The 21755-nt window shown below is 38.6% G+C and overlaps 2 protein-coding genes across 2 annotated transcripts in view; both read left to right on the top strand.

Moving 5' to 3' along the window:
- Nucleotides 1–9609: 9609 nt before the first annotated feature.
- On the top strand, nucleotides 9610–14771 carry LOC135474804 (gamma-aminobutyric acid receptor-associated protein). The gene is made up of 3 exons (XM_064754403.1): nucleotides 9610–9799; nucleotides 12653–12850; nucleotides 13610–14771. The coding sequence occupies exons 1-3, from the start codon at nucleotides 9710–9712 to the stop codon at nucleotides 13673–13675; spliced, it is 354 nt and encodes a 117-aa protein (XP_064610473.1). The 5' UTR covers nucleotides 9610–9709; the 3' UTR covers nucleotides 13676–14771.
- Nucleotides 14772–18105: 3334 nt separating this feature from the next.
- LOC135475780 (WD repeat-containing protein wdr-5.1-like) overlaps nucleotides 18106–21755 on the top strand; it is a 34916-nt gene continuing 31266 nt past the window's right edge. The window contains exons 1-4 of the mRNA XM_064755720.1: nucleotides 18106–18234; nucleotides 20139–20410; nucleotides 20689–20762; nucleotides 21120–21252. Coding sequence (XP_064611790.1) covers nucleotides 18118–18234; nucleotides 20139–20410; nucleotides 20689–20762; nucleotides 21120–21252 — 596 coding nt within the window. The 5' untranslated portion in view covers nucleotides 18106–18117. The remainder of the gene's footprint in view (nucleotides 18235–20138; nucleotides 20411–20688; nucleotides 20763–21119; nucleotides 21253–21755) is intronic.

The following is a 21755-nucleotide window of genomic DNA, read 5'->3' on the forward strand; positions in this document are numbered from 1 at the left end:
TGATCGATTTCCCATCTGTGACCAGGTGAACGGAAAACACAAAGGCCTACAACATAGCTATATATACACTTTAGCTATATCCTAACCGGGTCATATCAAAGACTTTTAAAACTGGTACTTGTTGTTGCCTCGCTTGACTGTTAGCATTGAGGGGTTAGAGTACGGAAACAAGACTGGTTGATCTGGTGTCAGAATATATGATGTGACTGGGTGAGAGGTACACACATTCAATCACTCCTCGTCGTCATATGACTGAAAAATTGTTCAACGTAAACCCCAAGCGATGCACACATTCATACTCTATTTTGTTGTACGATATCTGTCACGCTCACGATATAAGAGAAGACAACCTATTGCCACAGAGTACTTATCATATTGCGTACTTATGGCAGAGTTATTTCCCTTTACGTTATATATTCCACCTGAAATTTGGTGTTAAAAAAAAAACAATTCCAGAGGCACATTGAGGCCTTAAAGCGCTACTTCTAACCTTAAGCGGATCTCAACTGTGGATGAATCAATCAAGCAAAACATGGCACCTGAAAAATGTTAAACCTTAGGTAAAATACAGTGCTTTTCTTTGTTTGTAAGATTTTGGTCTGTACTGTGGTACACTAAAAAAAAATAATCTATTAAGTTTAACAGAAAGTCTGTTGTCTGCGTGATGCTAGAACTTGAATGTAGTCTGTTATTATATCACAATATTGTGTCATATTTGGCATAATATTCTGTTAGTCTAATAGAATCTTTATGTTGAAATAATAAAATAGATGTGTTGTATTTAACCGAATAATCTGCTGCATGCAATAGTAGAATAATTTATAGTATCGCTCAGACAACAGACTTCCTGTTAAATTTAACAGATTATATTTTTGAGAGTACCCTTTTCTACAAAGCAACTGAATCTTGTCCTCATGTGCAAGAGAATCTTTTCTCTGCTTAGCAGCACACCTGACCTACATGTACAGGCCTATACACAAGGACCTACAGCAAATAGAATAACGTTCCATAAAGTTGCACGAAATCACCGATAATGTTATTTACAGTTCCACCAACTAATTGTACTGAGCTGAAGGCTAAAACTAAGTCAGTGACAATCTCTGGAAATTCTATCTCACTAATATTATATAGCTTAGTCAGTTATGATCGGCTATAAATCACCCATTTGTTCTAAACATTTCTTGCAGCAGGAAAATTATACATTTGGCTGGTAAGAGGTTTCATGAAATTATAAGTTTGTATTTCTGTAGGCCTATACATGTATCCAGCAGAGATGATATATGAATACAATGGGAATGGACGTTTGCACATCCAAAACTAAGATCGAGAAAATAAGACGAGTCATTTCCAATAGAGATCAAGGCCCAATTATTTAAACCTGGATTAAGACTTAATACTTTTTTTAACTTTAAGCCAGCTCGTCAATTTTGTACTTTGCCTAAAAATTGTGTTCCAGTATATTAAATATGTACTAAAACTGTTGCTGTTATATTTTGATTTTGGAGAATTACATTAGCTGCTAAGTTTGGCTAAAATATTAAATATAAAATATGACTTAATACCAGCATTAGGTTATACACTGTCGTACAACTAGGCCTTTGGCCCTAACGTATGTATATAGTTTGCCTAAGTTCTTCCCTGGCTCACGTACATGTATTCGAATAGGGTCTTACATACAGCTGTTGCAGTTGAGATGGAAAGGACTCAACTAGGCTGTATAATGGCGGGGCTTCACGCTGTGTATTGTATTTTATTTTTATTTACTCCATTAATGTCTCATTGAGTATGTTTATTAATTAGCTACCTCGCTGATATAGAGAAATGCATTGTCCGCGCCTAAAACAAGTTGGTTTAAAGCGGCGTACTCCTTTATTCTTTCAATATGTCACTATTTCTGCGTAGACCATGTCCGTTGAGCAAAGTCGCACTTGTACATCAAGTTCGCAAGCACTGAGCGTGGTAGCTGAAAATATGTGTTTTAAACAGATTGGAATTGACCTGTGTAGGCGTTCATGGCCATTGTAATCCTTGTTCTTGATTTAAATTACCCGAGTCAAAACATGTGATTATCACTGGGAGATGCGCGTATGCCATATTGGCTGTTTGATGGCAGACTTCCTGTGATTGGCCAGTTAAAACGGGGAACCTGCTTGTAAACTAGAAGCCCCAACCTTAAATGTAGGGAATTAAAAAACATTTTTCCTCCCCCAATTTTTTTTCCACCATGTCTTTTTTTTTTCTTAAAAAAATCTTTTTTCATTTACACCATGTCACTTTTACGGCTCCTTAAGTAGAACTAACCATAAATCATCTTTACTCTGGGGTCAAAGCAATCAATATAATTTTGTTTATAACACGTGATTGGTCACCAAAGAAAATGCGACCATTCGTCCTGGTTGCTTCGACCAAAAATAATAGTTGTTTTCACAATATTCTGGCAAACAATAAAAACATGACCAAATTGATCTCGTCATTTTGACCAAAATTATAATGTTGACTTTGACTCTATTCTGTCTGAATTGTTTTATATATTTATTGATAAGCTAAACTGAATCAAAGTTGTCTTCAGGACCAAGTATCCCACTGCATCAGCGTGGTGGACGCTATTGTGCGGCCTTACCAGTATACAAGGCAGTGTATATACCGTGTGATACGTGAATTTTTGCTAATAGAAACCTACAGACTTTAATGATAGTGTTGGAGTTGATGAAAATTATTACAAATCAGCTCATGAATCAGAAGAAAAGAAATGGTTTAATTAATATAAAAACCGAATTAAAAAAAAACAAAACAAAAAAACAAAACAGAAATAAATCTTATAAATTATAAAATATATATATATATATAAAGGCAAAAATCTTTACCTTGCTTTATTACAGGTTACTTTGATCCAGCGTTCGCCATGTTGACCCTGGCCTGGTAACTACAGGTTTTTCTGAAGCTCAAACCAGGAAAAGGTACTTCAGAATGAAAACCCGTTTTAATATATACTGCAAATACATGCCATTGGTTCCAAGGGTATTTTACAATATAGGTTTTATTATGATTATTTTAATTGAGTTTTATTACTTAAAAACTCACGTACGTTCTGTATTTTTCTGTTTTTGGGGAACGTACGGAGGGAGAGACTGCATCCAATTCTGTTGGGGCCAGTGGCCAGGACGTTTGAAGCGATCCGGCGATCCAGCCACGTTCCAGACGCTGAAGATTCCGGCGTCGGCGCTGGCCTGGTCGTCCAGGGTCGACCAGTACAGGAACCCGGAGTTTCTGGGAGTCTGGTCTCAGGACATCCTGGTTGATGTGATGCTGGACCCAAGACAAGGCATCGACATTGATGTATAGCGTTTGGGAGGTGGCTTATTGGTGTTATCAGGTGACGTGGTTTGCACCGAACAGGGTACAAACGTCATGTACGGTTTACACTGGGACCCTTAAGCCACTGGCCGTTTACTGGGGAGGGTGTATGTATCAACAAGCAAACTTTCGATTGTCACAAATTTTTTTGCAAAATTTCTCAGTTTAGCGCACAGAACTCGCTTTTATAAATAATTAACCTGTTCACGAAAAGCATTTTCTACAGGGCTGTTCTCGTGTTTCCACAGTCCAAACCCTTCTCATTAACCAGCCGCTAACCATACCAGTTTTTCACCTTGCGAAATTTCCCATGCGAAAACAAAAAACATATTGTGACAATCAAGAAAACTATTTGCACTTTTTTCCTTTTGATATAGATAAAAAAACCTAGCACTGGGATATTGCGTCTTTAAGACGAACTTGTATGGTTGGTTTCCAAATAATGCTTTCTTCACCGTAGCACATTTTTCCGTCGTCGGAAACCCTTTTGGGTTGACAGCGAGCCGGATTCTTGGCAATAGTCACTGGCCCTAGAATTTCACACACACATTCAGGGGAGAATACTCCCAGACCCAGACCTATACACTCCCCCTTAAGTTTTATTCTGCTGTCTTCATTCTTTAGAAATAAACTGATTATTTCTCATAAACTATCGATGTCTTACGTTGGTATTTTTTTCACTAACTATATATAGAGACGGATTGATTGGTTGGTTGATTGGAGATACTCAGTTTAGAATCAGATCACAGGGTAAAGATTTGCTAGTAAAGAAGTATTTTATATACATTTACATTCCAGTAATTTTAGTATCGAGATATTTTGTAAGAGATTTATTTATTTACTTTACAAATTTGATTGTGTTTAATGGCGTGTATGACAGCGTGGGAATGAAAATTTATATGCAATGGTAATCGGAATGATCGCAGTAAACCACTGCCCTCCAACGGGTACCTAACAAACCACCCGAGCCGAGTATGAATGAACGAGGGCCGGATTCGAACATGTGATCTCACTGGTCAATGGTGTGACAATCGCACCGAGTCGCCCTTAAGCCCTCTTAACAAACGGTGTCCTCCAGCAAATGTGTTTCTCACCACATAACATGAACGTCTTCGTTCAAGGACATTAACGAGACCATTCAGCTCCCGACCCAGGAACACAAAAGTCATGCAGAGGTTCACTACGTCCATATCATTGCAAAGATGTCAGCTGGCAGCATCTGTCGACATAACTGTATCTGGGCGGAGGAGAACATTCACTCCGGTCACATATTTGATACATGCACAGTTGCCAGCGGGTGAGATTTGTTGGGTCTCTTGCTGAGGAACACAAAGGACAGAGGAGAAAATTTAGCTTCCGACACAGGAACACAGCGGGCAGAGGAGAACATTCAGCCTTTGACTAAAAAACACAGCAGGAAGAGGAGAACATTCAGCCTGCGACTCAAAAACACAGCGGGAAGAGGAGAACATTCAGCCTGCCACTCAAAAACACAGCGGGAAGAGGAGAACATTCAGCCTGCCACTCAAAAACACAGCGGGAAGAGGAGAACATTCAGCCTGCCACTCAAAAACACAGCGGGAAGAGAACATTCAGCCTGCGACTCAGTAACACAGAAGAGAACGTTTACTCCGGTTACATACCTGACACATTTACAGTTGCCAGCGAACAGCATTTGTGGCGATAACTGTATCTTGCTCAGGAACACAGCGGGCAGAGGAGAACAGATGCCAGCGAACCGGATTTGAAAGGGAATAAGTGTTCTTCGTGTATATAATACCACGTATTAGTCTATAACCACATGTATGCAACCACGTAACTTGCAAAACATCTAACGTGTGGTTGCAGATAGATTCAATCAGTTAAGGCCTCAATCTTCCCATTTGAATTTTAATAAATGAAAATCCGTGATATCTTAAATATTAGAAGTATAACATATTCATTGCAGAGTGACATAATTTTAATTGTCGTATTATAGAACAGTTTAATGGACTTTATACGCGGACTATATATGTGATTATTCAACACACACACACACACACACACAAAATCACTGATCAACGTTAAAACCATATTTTATCGACGTCATATCTTTTTTTGTTTTAAGGGTCGACCCGCATGGAAATCCGGAGTTTCTGGGAGTTCGGTCCCAGGACATCCGGGTTAATGCGGTGCTGAACCCCGGACAAGGTATCGACATCAATGTACAGCGTCTGGGTCTAGCACGCGGCCATTGGGCGTCTACTGGGAAGCGTGTATGTATCAAGCAAACTTTCGATTGTTACAAGTGAGTAATTTATTTCCACAGTCCATACCCTTCCCATTAGCCAGTCGCTGACCATACCAGTTTCTCACCGTGATAAATTTCTGGAAAAAAAAGTGAGTGAGTGAATGAGTGCTTGGGCTTAAACGTCATACTCAACAATCCTTAGAGTGCATGTAAATGTGCCTCCTACTTGCAGGACGGATTCCCACCGCTCTTTTATCTAGTGCTGCTTCACTGAGACGCCCGCCCGAACCATTATACTGATACGGGTAAACCAGTCATTGTACTATCCCCTTACAACCTCCTCTTTTAAGGTCTTGGGTGTGACTCGCCGCAGGATTGACCCTAGATTTACTGCTCCCGAAGCGGGGCTCTACCAACTGTGCTATCGGGGCCGGTCTCCGGTGGGGAGAAAAATCAGTACTGGGTAAAAAGCACAAAAAGAGGAGAAAACTAGCCAAATACCCTATCAGGAAGAGCCTCGTGTACTTATGATAACCTTCGCTACTATAATTTGTTTGCCAATGAATTCTAATCAAGAAGTGTCCCACCTCCATCATAACATATAGAAAAATCTACTTTTGTAAAATTTTCAAATTCATAATGGTCCATCAGTGTTTATTAATGGAATGGGAGACTCGAGTGCGAGCTACACAGAGCGTCCAAATGACAGTAGAGCGCGTCGTTTTCTTCTGTGACGTTGTAGTGCGTGTGTATATATGTTTCATGAGCACGCCTTCTCAGATAATTATGACGTAATAAAAGAAAGAACAAATGAGTTCACAGCTTTGGACTCTGTGTACCTTTAATAGCGCCATCTGACGTCGGGGGTAGGGAACCAGTAATGGACCGTCTTGATATAGACGGCAAGATGTTCTACTAGTTACGACGTCACAATGACCTCCATGTATCCGAGGCATATAATCCAGTTACCGTTCACACCACACACACAAACCGGCTCAAGACCTGAAACAGGCTTAAAGCCACGTCGACAACAGGGGCAAATAAACCGGATTAAATGCCCCGCTTTGGGGTTACACGAGCGACGTTAAACTGGCTCAAAGCTATTTTCGGATTTAACCAGCTTAACTTTGTCCGTGTGAACAGGATGTCAATAGTGCACGAAATCAGGACGGAATCCTGCAAAGAGAAACAGTCGTTGGTTCGCAATGATGTTGCAAAGAAGCAAGAAATTTTTAGGTGAAGGAGTGAAAACAGCATTCAAATCGTACCATGCTTGTATCGGGCCTATACATTGTCGATAATAAAAATATGTATTTCAGTTGACACACGTGTGGAGCGTGTATTCTGTACATTTTACTTCGAAAACTTGAGCTGACCTTCAAGCTGACGCATGAATGATAGACACAACCAGAGATTTCGCTTTCCGTTTCAATGCGCTTTCAAAATTAGAATGATCGGCAAACTCGTAACGTCTTGATGCATTCACCTCGAAACACTGATTTTATTTATTTATTTGATTGGTGTTTTATGCCGTACTCAAGAATATTTCAATTTTACGATGGCGTTCATCATTATGGTGGGAAGAAACCAGGCAGAGCCCGAGGTAAACACATGACCATCCGCAGGCTGCTGAAGACCTTCCCACGAACGGCCTTAGAGGAAGCCAACATGAGCTGGACTTGAATTCACAACGACTGCATGGGCGAGAGCTCATGGGTCATTACGGAGGCTCCTCTAAAGGCTGATGAGAATTAGATGTTTTCATCACAGTAATATGGTTCGAGTCCTCAAATATGGTTCATTCCTTTGGGGGGGTGGGGTCAAATAAAAATATATCCGTTGAAAATTTAACGCCTTTCTTGCCCCCAGCATTTTCGCTATATAAGGAGTGTGGCATGTACATACTGGAATAGGAGATGTGTGATGATGTAAATTAAATTATTTATTTATTATTTAGTTATTTATTTATTTGATTGGTGTTTTACGCCGTACTCAAGAATATTTCACTTAAACGAGGAAACCGGGCAGAGCCCGGTGGAAACCCACGACCATCCGCAGGTTGTTGCCAGACCTTCCCACGTGCGGCTGGAGAGGAAGTTAGCATGAGCTGCACTTGAACTTACGGTGACCGCATTGGTGAGAGGCTCCTGGGTCATTACGCTGCGCTATAGCGCGCTAACGAACTGAGAAATTAAAATTATGTCGTACTATATATTGACGCGCAGGTACATATGCTACACCATCATGTAGACATATATTCTTGGCTATATACAGAAATTTCTGTGGAGCCGGTCTTATTTGATTTTAAAAGACAATAATCAAACTGCAATTCATGCAAAAGTAGCTTCTATTGACAACTTTACAATGATTTAAAATAAGAACGAGAGAGCAATTTACAGCTAGTAATTCAATACGTCTTCTTAAACAAGAAACCCATTTCATGATTCAAACAATTAAATATATTTTAAAAATATTAAATGGGATTTTTACCCATATAATTTTTTGGGAAGAGTCCTTTTGAACGACATACATTAGTGTACCACATATATAATAAGACGTTGTGTATAAATATTTGTATATAGAACACTGACCATATGGCCATCTACGTTCGTGGATATCAGCAACCTGCGGATGGTCGTGGTTTTCCCCCTGGCTCTTCCCGGTATAAGTGAAATATTCTTGAGTACAGCGTAAAACACCAATCAAATAAATAAATAAATAAATACGGCCATTTATATCACGGATCTACAGGAATCGTGCATGTACGGTCTTCCGTGTAAGAGCCTATCAGAGGATAGTCCATAAAGACACTCTTTTTGGCGAAGGGGTTCGTCATGGTAGCTGATGACTACAGGCCCCTACCAGTTTTGTTTCAGTGTTTTAATGTACTACTATGTACTACTATTAGCACTACAGGAGCCAGATAAACATTTAGCAGAGGCATGTACATGTAAATCACAGGAGTTAGGTAATCCCCCGCACTCAGTGAGTCAATCCCTTATTCATTGCATGGAAACAAAGAAATAAAACACGACAGTGGTGCATGGTTTGCAACGAGTTTTGTAAAATTTTAGGTATTTCGAATTTTCATGATTTTCATAACTTAAGTGAGTGCATGAGTAATGGTAAATTAAATTTACTCAACGGTTTTACCTTCCTTATATATATATATATATATATATATATATATATATATATATATATATATATATATATATATATATATATATATATATGAAAGCCTAACAATAAACTTGATTAAGGAAATGTATATACATATAGCCTATATGTAGGTCTACTGCAGGGTTCAGCCCTAATTTAACTCACTGCTATATAGGAATAAACTGTTGAATTAAACTGCAATCCCCCCCCCCCCCCCCCACCACACACACACACACTTCCTTGTCCTTCCCTGTCAGTATAAGTTCTCAAGAAGTTTACAGTTTTACTTTCGTTATGCGAGATTATAATACGCTATCATACATGTTAGTATGAGTCAGGTTGCGATATGCATAGGTCTGTTCATTCAGCCCGAAACAATATACATTGTATAAATACTTAATTTAAGTATTTAATTCGTTATAACATTGTGTAAGTTTTCGCAATAGGCTTTGCCTCACTTTGGGTTACTCAACAGTATGGCCTTCTCACCTCTACCCATACAAAAGACAACAGGTGGTGAGTCAAGGACAGATTTGACTGAGCGAAGGAAACAAAGATTTGATATGAATGCAATATTACGCAACAAAATCGAATCACGTGGCTAACACTAACACTACACACAGACACGTGACGTTGCAATGTATGTGTGGCGATGTAATGTATAACTCGTGACTTTGTATTCCTACACTGTTTAACTAATTAAAATACATAAAATATCGTTAATAACAGATTAAGACCAACTGCAAGACACCATAACAGATTCCATATCATTAGAGTTTTATTAGACATTGTACAAGGGCCGAGTGTCCGTTTCTTTACCGAACTATTTTGTTTTGGCGCAGTAATATACCAGGAAGTTGGTTTTCCAAAACAAAACAGCTGCCATATTTACTGACGGAACAGGGTTGAAATTCAGACATACAACTGTATTCGTTGTTATTTCTCGAGCAAATATCTACCAGAATGAGGTGGCAATACAAAGAAGAACACCCTTTCGAGAAAAGGAGAGCAGAAGGCGAGAAAATCAGAAAGAAGTATCCAGACAGGGTTCCAGTAAGTATCACAGTGAGGTGATGCGTATTTATAGAATCGACTTTTGACGTTTCTCAACTTCTAACGAAAACTGTCTGACGAAATAGGGGACCACTGTAACAAATTTATCACTTGAGTGTGACTTTTTTCTGGTTGAAAAGCACCATATACTTACAGCAAACATTAAGTTGTCAAAAGGTAGCTGTTGTGGTTGCATATTACATTCCCCATTGTTCGTTCTTTCATCCAACATTAACAACGTCCCTTTCTCCTATAAATTGAAACCCAACGAAAAAACACTGAACTAGCCTTATCGTATTTGTAATGCTGTGTTCCCATGCGTGTGTAATGTATTTTGTTTCGGAGTATTTAGTAAATCTAACCTTTCCAGCATGAAGTGGACAGTTTGACAGCTACTATGGACATCGAAATCTAATGCGAGCACATTCAGTAGTCGGTTGAGAAATATTGGGATTCATCGTTATCATGGCTGCTCAACCTCTAATCAGAGATCCCGCACTTCAGTCCTGTGTTGAAGAACATTACAGCTCGAAAAAACACTTCTGGCCTCTATTTGATGAAATCCACATTGTAACATCTCACCAAATACATCTCCATGGCCTTAATTTTGCAGACACTTACGTTCGTTATCTTTTCCGCTTTTTATTTATCATAAGCACAATGGCCATCTGTCATTTCAGAGGGCGCATGGGTCCGAAATTCATTGGTAATGCTCAAAGCGAACTGCTGCATTGATAGCCTCAACATATTTTACAAGGGCAGGTAACTGCATCAGGTTTTTAAATAGAGCGCATTCTGACGTTGGTTAGGAGCCAAAGTGCCTGAACAAAATTTTGCCAAACCTAACATCAGAGGAATATGCCACCATGTTGTCACATACACAAATTAACTTCCATTCACCTATCACTGTCAAAGCATCAATTTGTACTCATTTTGAAAGCATCTAGCTGGTACTTCATACTTTTACTTCACTCTAGGGTAATTTTAGATGATTTTATTTATTTGATTGATGTTTTACAACATACTCAAGAATATTTCACTTATCGGACATGGCTGTCATTATGGTGGGAGGAAACCGGGCAGGGACTGGATGAAATCTACAACCATCTGCAAGTTGCTGGCATACGTTCCTGTGTACGGAGAGGAAGCAAGCCACGAGTTGCAGTAAAACTCGCAGCGACCCACATTGCTGAGAGGCTTCTGTGTCATTCCGCTAACCACAGAAGCCGGCCTAATTTCAGGTGATGTCATTTTCATAACAAGATTGATGCATCAAGAGGTCAGTCAGACATGGCGACACGGCGAGTAGCTCAAAACAAATCTTATTTGAAATATGACTTGGAATAATTATCCAACAAAGGTCCGTTCCAGTGGTAGCAGCGGGCTGGCTGTTTATGAATAAGATTTACTTGTTGTGAATCGCATATTCAACGAGCAATCTGGTGCAGAAGTCATCGCTAAATATAAAAGATCCTTAGATCATGAAATTATGGTTGAAATGTCATCTTGACCGATTTGACATTAATTGAAATCTGACATTCAATGAAATCTTCTTTGCACTGAGCTGAGGCATAGATGGATGGATCCTCTTAACTAAACCTGTCATTTTGTTCAATCATCTTAATAAATATTTGCAGAATTCAATCTCTCACACCCAGTTTTTGGCACAATGGTTTATCTAACTGGTGCTTTAAACGGGATAAATCTATATGCTTTATAACGACATGACATTCGAGACTGAGCACATCTGGGCACTTCACGTACATGAGGCAACTGCATGCATACAAGGGGGTAAAAGATTTCCAAATAAAGGTATTTTACGTAATTTGACTCTCTTGGCCCAGTTGTAACTCGCGCATATCATGCTATAGCTACAAGCCCTCTGAAGGTCTCCTTTTAGTTTAAGTTGAGTCTGTTGAGAAGCCATTCTTAATAAAATAGACAGAGGGGACATTACATCAAGAATTTACTACAGCTTCTGTAATCATTTTTATTTTTGACGTACATTTATAATTAACAGGACCTGCTAATACATTTTGTTAAGTAATTTGGACATGAAAGAGTTAATTGAGGACTGAGTTGAAGCTTGGAAGCATTGTCCATTTCCAACAATGATATTTTGAAAAGATGTTTACATGTAGACTGCAAACATTAGACGTAAATGTATGTACAAAGTCTGAATTGATTACACGGCCTGGTCTACTGTGTTTTATAATACTGATTAATATTATTACTGTACTATTGTGTAAGTGACTAGGTACATACTTGTGTTAACCCTAAATTTATAACTGGATGTACATGTATTTTTTTTAAGATACAGCAAAAAATTAATTTTTCATTATGCACATCGTGTAGATAGTTGTTCAGACACTGCTTTTTTCCTTTGGAGGGTATTGTCATTGCTGTTATCTTTGTATGTCTGTTTTCTGTCTTCTTGTTTAAGTAAGTTGTCCAAAAAAATTATGGTTTATGATATAATATTTTTGCTTTGAAGCCTTTTAAAACAAAAGTCTTATTTAGCTGAAGCGGTATGGTGGATGATTTGTTAATTTCCCTTATAATCCTTGTCACCTTACATTGCATCCTAATCTTTACTGTTTGTATGAAATAGCCTTGAACATGCCAGTGAAAACCTATGAAGTAAATAGAATTTGATCATGAGATGTTAATTTGTGAAGCTTTCTATTAGATGCATAGTACATAAAAGGTATGCATTGTACCTCATCTTGTATTTTGAGTCCTTAACTGTTATTTTAGCTATCTAGAAATTTTGCATTTGCAAGGTTGCATGGTATTTTTGAGGCTGGTATACAATTATGTATTTACACATTTGATTTTTTATTTTTATTACAGGTTATTGTGGAGAAAGCGCCCAAGGCTAGAGTTGGAGATCTCGACAAGAAGAAATACCTAGTACCATCAGATCTGACCGTTGGACAATTCTATTTCCTTATCCGCAAGAGGATTCATCTGAGGCCAGAAGATGCGCTGTTTTTCTTTGTGAACAATGTTATTCCCCCAACCAGCGCCACAATGGGTGCCCTGTATCAGGTGGGTAGCTTAATTAGAAATAGGACGCCATATATTATATACATTCTTGTGAGCATTTTATGCTGGCTGTTGTCATGACTGTTCACTCAAAAGCCTGGTGCCTTTAAGACATTTGTAGTGCAGCCTCACTATAATGCCATGCCAAAGACTTTTCTAAGCCCAGTCACATCATCACGACTGAACCTATCTCATTATGCTGATTGCCATGCCAATATCTTGCATTAGAAGATCTTGCTCATGGCAAAATTTAGGGTGAATCCAGATCTTCCATCTGCTAAGCATATGGTTGACGGCTCAGTCAGTGGAGGTGGCCTGTTGTCCTCAGCATGAATATAGTAGCTTTGCCTGTCATATGGAGGCACTACCTTGAAAACCAGATTCTTGTATAAATTATTGAGGATGAGAACCATTTTCTCACCATTTGGAATTATAATTATTGCTTCCAATAAACCTACTCTGGTTTATTCTGAATACAATGAGAGAGTTATTCCAGATGTTTAAATTTTTCCAGCAGTTGTTAATTTGGCTTGTCTGATCGACTATGTGATCATGGGATTCTCCAGAGGTGTCAGACAGCTGTCAAACTGATCATAAATTGTCTATTATGTGTATGTGACTTGTACAGGTGATGAATCTTGTTACTTTATAACACTTATTCTGCTGTGATATTTGTAATCAAGTTTGACACTGGATATATGTTATTACAAAAATATCATGGGTGGAATTCAAAGTAATGCGGAATGTTTTGTTTCATTGCAGGAGCATCATGAGGAGGATTTCTTTCTTTACATAGCCTACAGTGATGAAAGTGTATATGGGGCATAGAAAGTGAAGTGGAGATTTTGAACAGTGGAACTGTGTACATGTTGTGGAAGCCACTCTTTGAGTGTTAGGCTTGGGGTTTGTTGATACATAAACCTATGTATGAATGAGCTTTTAAGTGTAAATAGTAAATGAGTATATATGTATTTGTTTGTTTTTTTTAAGGTTATTTTTCAGCCACCCATGCATTTGTGGGTGTTGATGAGGGTTGGTGTTGATACCACAAAATTAAATTTACCTGTTTACCTGTATCCTCTAGTTAGGGATACAGATCCTTAATTACATCTCCTACTCTGTATATGAAGTTCCCTGAAAATGTACTCTTGTGAAGAATTTATTAGGCTATTTTCTGTCTTTGTATCTGTTTGGTGGTAGTAAAATGGGATAAGAACCTGTTTGACCATAAAGGTTTGTGATGTAATTTATCTTAATGTCTGCCATGGTTTGTTTATAAACACACCTCTTTAGCCCGTATACCCTGTGTATAATTATTTAATGTAATGTAGTAATTAGAAACTTGTTTGGTTTGCATGAAAGTCATGTGTGGTTTAATTCATATTTTTACCTCAAGATCTAACCAACCCCCGTCATACCACTTGCAGATGAAAATATATGTATTTGGCCTTGCCCTGTTTAAAAGGCATTGTCCCCACTTTAGGATGTACCCAGAGTAATCTGTTTACAAAGTGAAAATTAAATTCTTTCGATGCTTAGCTCAGAAGGCAAAATATTGTGATTTCCTAGGCGAGCTTTCATGTACAGTTCTTCAGTGTCTACTGCTATTCAGATTAACTTACTTTCTCTTTGGTACATTCTGTATACTTGTAAATATTATCTTCTCAAGTTTTTTTAAGGTATACAAAGGCCATATCATTTAATTACTAGTGAACTATGTTACCACCTGAATTTGTAAACCATTATTTAACGGAATGCTTTTTTGTTGGCCTTGTAATGAAGTAGAATCTGTCAGGATGTACAATTGTCAGTCATGTCTTCACGGTAGCATGGCATCACCCGCCCTTGTAGAAAGCATTTATTCTCACAGCATATGTAACATTTGTTGAATAAACACTTCACCTGTCCATGGAACCACTGAAAAGCTTTTTTAATTTATTAGAGCGCAGCCATTTTTAGGTATTGTGAGTGTGGGGGGGGAAAAGTGGCATTGGTGTTTTTTGTATGGGTCAGTTGAATAAGGTTTTATGTTCAGGTCTGCTAGTCTCACAGTTTTGACATCACCTTTATGAAACTTGATGGGAATGGTGAACATGATTTTGACATGGATAGTCAAACAGTTTTCACATTATCTTTATGAAACTTGGTGGGAATAGTGAACAGGATTTGAGGGTTCACTCATTTTGAATAGTAAGGGATATTTGCTTTTTTAGTTCGCTGTTACAAAGTAAGCTTTTTTGTCTTGGGGTCAGCTGTAGTCAAAGTTTTCACAATATGTTTATTAAACTTGTTGGACATTTTAGTTGATGTTTTTGTTTTGGCTTGTTGTCTCAGTGGGCAGCACCCGATAAAAGAGCGGTGGAAATCCACCGTGCATAAACAGAGGTACAGTGCATCACACACTCTAAGGACTCCTTGTTGTCATGTGATGAAAAATTGTCAAGCTGTCGGGTTTCTCATAACCCTTGTTTTATGTAGACTTCCCCTGACCTGATTTTGTTTGACAGTTGTAGTTGAGAAATGGTTCTGCTGACCCTGGCTTGTACGTCACCAGTGAAATGTTTCTTTTCATTACTGGAGTAGTCTGATGCGCCCCGATAACTCCATCAATATCTACTGAAAATCCGCGAAGATGATCTTGAACAAAGCAGGTTTGAGCGTGAGCCTACATCAGAAGATTTGTCCAGTAGGTCTACATGTACAATGTACATATGCCTGGCGAACAACGATGATTTCCACTGTTTCAGCCATCTGTTAGATGAGTGAAATATTCTTATTGTCAATTTTAATCATACATGTATACCTTGATCAGATTACAACAAATAATTTTTAGTATTTGCCTGACATCATATTTCACTAGTTTTACATGTAGATGAAGGTGCATTGTCCCCTAACAAGGATCAAAAAGGTGTGTCGAAATTGTGGTGTTTACTGATCAGGCAGATGTGACAAGAAATGATTAAACCTGACGAGAAATGAGCAAACAGGTGTGATGAGAAACGATCAAACAGGTGCGATGAGAAACGATCAAACAGGTGTGATGAAAAATGATCAAACATGTAATGAGAGTTGAAAAAACAGGTGTGACAAGAAATGATCAAATATTTGTGACGAGAGATGATCAAACAGGTGTGCTCAAATCTTGATCACACAAGTGTCATCAAATCCTGATCAAACTTTTGTCCAAATGATGGTGAACAGCTGTGCTCAAATAATGATCACACGTGCGATGAGAATCCATGGTATGTAAATGCTATGAACATGTGTGGTAAATTAATGATGGTGAACAGGTGTGGCTCAAATCATGAGTGCACAGCTGGGTTCTAACAGGTATGGCAAATGAAGTTTCAAGCAGGTGTAAACAAATGATGATCACACAGGTTTGTTCAACTGATGATCACACCTAAATGATTATATGAGTTTGCCGAACACAATCAAAAGGGTATGCCCAAATGATGATCAAATGGGGGTGCCCATATGATTGATTGATTTATTGGATTGGTGTTTCAAGAATTAAGAATATTTTACAACAGCAGCTAGCATTATGGTGGAAGGAAACTGGGCTCTGAACCCCATGACCATCCACAGGTTGCTGCCAGACCTTCCCACACATGGGCGGAGAGGAAGCCAGCAAGAGCTGCACTTGAGCTCACAGCAACAGTATTTCTGAGATTCACTTTGGTTGCTGGAGTTCAACTCAAACATGCAACCCTGTAGGCCAAGCCTACCTACAATTTTACCCATGACCAAGCTGCACATTTTGCCTCATTATTGGTAGAATTCTACTGATCATAGGTGTTTTGAGGTTTGCTTGACAGCTAAGATGATATCCTACAGGAGAAATGTAATTTTCAGTAACAAAAATATTACAGTAAGATATTTATTTGCCTTTAAAAATGTCTTAATTTTGAGTGAAATTTAAGGTCATTTACTGTATGGTTTTCAACTCCATGAAACCACAACAATTCCAATAAATAATATATACAAGTGTGATATATTACATGTGCGGTTTACACTTGTGTCATCGACTTTCCTTTCAATCTCTGGTCCAAATCATACAGCTCCCCTAAGAAGCCTTTGTTAATGTCCATTGGTCTGTTTTCTTGTAACAGTTTAATAGCTGCAACAAGTCTCATTGATTGCTTCAACATGAGATAAGCCAAAACCAGACTCGTGGAACGGCTCATTCCCAGCATGCAATGCACAAACACTTGCCCTGAAAAGACAAACAGAAGTCAAAGTGAATAAAAGCCACTCACTGTTTAGTCTTTCTTAATATAATGAATAATAATGATAATAAAAGAAATACAAATGATATTTCAGAATTAAAACCCTTTTGTGTACCAGAAAATAGAATTAAATTACCGATAAATAATTAATTACAGTCTGAGCAGCGAGCACAGATGCCACGTGACAATTACCACAGCATAAATCACAGAGGTTATTGGTACTGTAAACCTTTAATATCCTGATCTATATTGGCATGTCGAGTAGGCCAACTACTTGCCTCCATCTTTCAAAGCAGATTCAATGAAGTCAGCAGCCTCTGAAAAGTGTGGTGTAAGTTTGAAGTCTGGCTTATCAAATGCGTCTATGCCGTGAAACTTGATGCCACACTCCTCAAAGAAAACGTCATTTGTATTTATCTGGTCGAGTCCAGTGCCCATGGCAGCATTCAGGACGTGTGTTACCCCTAGCTGCTTGAGGGCATCTCTGTCAGTTGATATGGTCCTGAAACAGACCAGGTACCTGGTTAGCTTTGTTTGAAAATTACAGACACATTCAGCATCTCGAACTATATTTTCATATGTGAGGCCAAGAGAATGAATTAACAATGGTCGATATCATGTTTCAAGCAGATCGAGCTCTGCCTAGTTCAGTAAAACTAAACGTTGAAGTCTATTTTCAACAATTTCTGACATAAGGCAGTTAAATATTTTGTTGACCTACCATGTAGGCCTACCTAGGCATATTTACTATAGGCCTAAGCCATCCTTAGACCCGATTATAGAGACCAAATGTTTTATATATGTTTTTCAAAAAAATAAATCAGATACCTATCACCGATAATTACGCCAGGAAGAACTTCATTGTAGTCATCTAATGGTATGTCGCCTTCAATTCTTCGCGCCCAATGACCTTCGATTAGATCATCAATTTCATCCAACGCTCGCTCTTTCGTGTTGTCCATGTTTACCTCTTCACGCGCCACAACAGCACGCTGTGACAACTTGACTCTCGCCAAACAACACCATCCGGGTATTTGGAAGATGGCTGCCGCCACTGACGAAGTTGCATTGGAAATTCGAAAATTACGGAAAAAATTGCGCCAGATCGAAAATTTAGAACGCTCCAACAGAAACTTGTCGGAAGAGGAAGAAGCAAAAGTTTGTGGTTATCTTTTTAAATTGACATGCATCGAGAAATGAAAAAGTAATGGTTTTGTTTCCACACCTGAACTACTACAACAACAACAAGAAGATCGGAATACGTGTAAACTCATTGTGACACATCGTGTATTTCTGTATACCTTGAAAGTATTTCATTGATTGATGTCCATGCTGTTTCTGTGTTGTGGACATATATATGTAGTCTACACTGAAGGGCTCTGATAGTATGCGTAATTATAGCGGTAAAATAGCCTATGCTGACGAAACGTGTAGCGGAGGTCCCATCACGATTGCTGGGTATTTTCTGTCCACATGTGGAACCTCCGTGGTGTTCCCTGTGTGACATTTTGTCATTCCCCTCCAGCTGAGGGGATCGCACTTATATTGGACCACAGTTGCCTCCAGTTTTGCTTAAATCGGCTTAAGACCGAAAAGACAGTAAACATTGAACTGACAGACATGTTTCCCTTCTCAATGCTTTGCTAAGAAATCTCCACAATGGAGACTTTTCACTAAGCTGACAGCTGTTCTTCATGGATAAAATCACCTGCTGTGCACCACAGACGGAAAATCATTCTGCAAAAGTTAGAGATGGCGAACATGCCAGCTAAAGTTTTTGCTAGGTTGTGGACTAGAAATTCTCAATATGGTCGTAACTGGAGCCGATTGTGGCCCCAAAAAAGTGGGATCCCCATGTCCAGAGATTACTATGGATGTTCCAATTACTTATCAAAACACTCAGCATTTTTGGAAGGAACCTCTGTTAGACATTGTATCGTTAGCTTGCAGTGTCTAATTCATTATACTTTGACTTATTGTAGAGGACTTATCACAGCCACAGCCTTACACAGATATATGTAGCCCAACACCCTTTCTGCAGCGGAGTTTATACGATCTTAAAGCACTTGAAAAGTTAAAATACTGGTAGAGACAAATAAAAATGTTACATTCATGAATCTGGAAAATTTTGGAGAAAGTTTTAAGAAACTCAAGAATTTTCCTCTCCCTCACCTGAGGTCATCACACCTGTTATATGGACTGTAACCTCTGGCGCAGAGGTCTGATTTCAGTCCTTCTGCGATCATCTTTACCGGAAACGTCATCCCAGTACCTGCCTGGCTAGTAAGGCAGAAATTCTAGCCTTTTGTGGCTAGCTGTATTGCTATCTGTTTTAAAGGATTCATTACATTAATGATTTTTATTCCTGTTGACTGGTGTATCAGGGCGTGTTTGGTAATGTGAGATCAAAGTTCATGGGCCCCATCAGAGGTTATCAATCTGTATAATGGGTTTGATGAACTCTCGGTCACTCGTTCAGAAAAGATGATATAAGTGTTATTATGGGATGGAACAGTCAGAAAACAACGCGGCTGTGACATGATAAATCCCTGAACTACTTGCTGACATTTTGACGGATTCTGTCCACATTGTGGATATTTCAGACAAACTGTTGGTGGAGTGAGGCTCACAGGACACCAGGAAGTATAGATGATTGTAAAACTAACGGACAAATGCTTTGTTCCTAAAATTTCAGAATTCTTCAAATGATAAGTTGCAGTGGTAGTGGAATTCAAAAGATACATTTCAATATCTTGCCCATTGTCACCTACCCTATTTCTTCTAAAATTTGGGATACTAGGCCTGTGTCATTTTAGCCAATATTTATGTCACTTTAGCAGGAATATTCAGTTTCTTTCTTCTCACATGGTTAGACCAGCCAATGAACAACATAATCATGTCTTTACTTTTTCAAATGGCTGGTAAAGAAATTTAATATTGTATTTTCAATGCTACAAATATCTTTCCCAAATTTTAGAAGAATTAGGGTACATGTAAAGTACATGTGGAGCATTCGTATTTCTGAGATGAATGCTCTAAACATGAAATATATTTCATTGCAGGTGGCTAAGAAGACTGACATACGTGAGAGGTTGCTGGGATTTCTGGCAGAACGAGCTGAAGAAGCCCCAGATTATCAAGGGGATACAACATTAGAATCCGAGCCACACTCCAGTTTTACATATACACCTGCCAATCTCAGCCCAGTGAGAGATTATGGCGACACAAGTTTTACTGGACAGACTAATGAAGAGGAAGTCCAGATGCCCAGCAGTGATGAAATAGTGAAAGCTAGTCCCACAACATCTGCAGCAAAGCGCAAAGTTTTAAGCAGGTACGGCCTAGTTCACAGTAGCAGTGGGTTTCTGTAGCCCTGCATAAATTTACATAGCGAAGAAAGTTGTTGTGTTTTTGATTTTTCATTTGAACAGCTTCCTTGTTCATGTAAAATTGCAAGGAAATAGCAAATGAAGAACTGATTTGTATATTGTGTAAAGATTACATTTGAGCACTTGTTAAAACATAAATGTATTGTGTGAAATAAAGAAAACTTGCAGTTGAAGCATTGCATTGTATTTGTCTTTGGTTTGAAATAAAGTTACTTTATTTTAGTGAAACTGTTGAGGCAAAACGAGAGGAACCCAACATTTTACCCGAAAGCAAGAAGGCAAAGACAGACACAAAAAGTGAGTTATTGGGTATTTATTTTTTCTTTTCCTTTTCCCATCACACTTCATAGGAAAGTGTCAAGGGAAGTAACTTTTCTGCTTTCGACATTTGCGGTACAGTACTTAGTTGTCTCCCCTCGATTGACACGTCACAAGTAAACCATTTATTTGAAGTTTGCATTAAAGAATGCATGAAATTATTTTCGTTTTCAAAATTCAAATTCAAATTCAAACCAGCGGAATGATGTGTTGGATAAATGTTGAACTCTTGGAATGGTTCTAATGGTTTTTATAGTTGATGGTTTATCTGTTGTTGGTAGGTTTCACTTAATCATTGATACAGAGAACATACATTATTTTAATATCTTTCTTTAGAAAGGCCTGTCACCCCCTTTGATGCTGAGAGGAAGTGCTGGCGTCTTGCTGAGTTCCAGGTGGACTTGCTGGAAGGTCACAGTGACCTTGTAACATCAGTGGATACAGATGGAAACACTGTTGTATCATCAAGGTCAGGATCAAAGTTGAGGTCAATGCCACTTGTTTGATAATGCTTGAATGTGAGAAGGGGTTATTAATATCTCAACATCTTTGCTTATTTGTGTTTACAGTACTTCTGATATGTAGCTGTCACATACTTCAAAGGAAGTAATTGCTGTTGAAAATATTTATTTTGTTTATTTGATTGGTGTTTTATGCCGTACTCAAGAGTATTTCATTTATGTGATGGCAGTCAGCATTATGGTGGGAGGAAACCGGGCATAGCCCTGGGGAAACCCACTACCATCCGCAGGTTGCTGACAAACCTTCCCATGTACTGTTGAAAATAAAAATGATTTAAGTGATGCTTTGCACAAATATAACTTGTTCATGCATGTGTACAGATTTTCTTCAAACCTGAATATAGGTATAATGAACTTAAGATAATGTTCATCACATACATAAGCCCGATCGGGGTGACTCCCTGGCCAAGGTAGTTTATAATAGTGTTCCAGGATTATAATATGAACCTGT

This window comes from Liolophura sinensis, chromosome 9 (assembly GCF_032854445.1).
Source record: "Liolophura sinensis isolate JHLJ2023 chromosome 9, CUHK_Ljap_v2, whole genome shotgun sequence".
Lineage (NCBI taxonomy): Eukaryota > Metazoa > Mollusca > Polyplacophora > Chitonida > Chitonidae > Liolophura > Liolophura sinensis.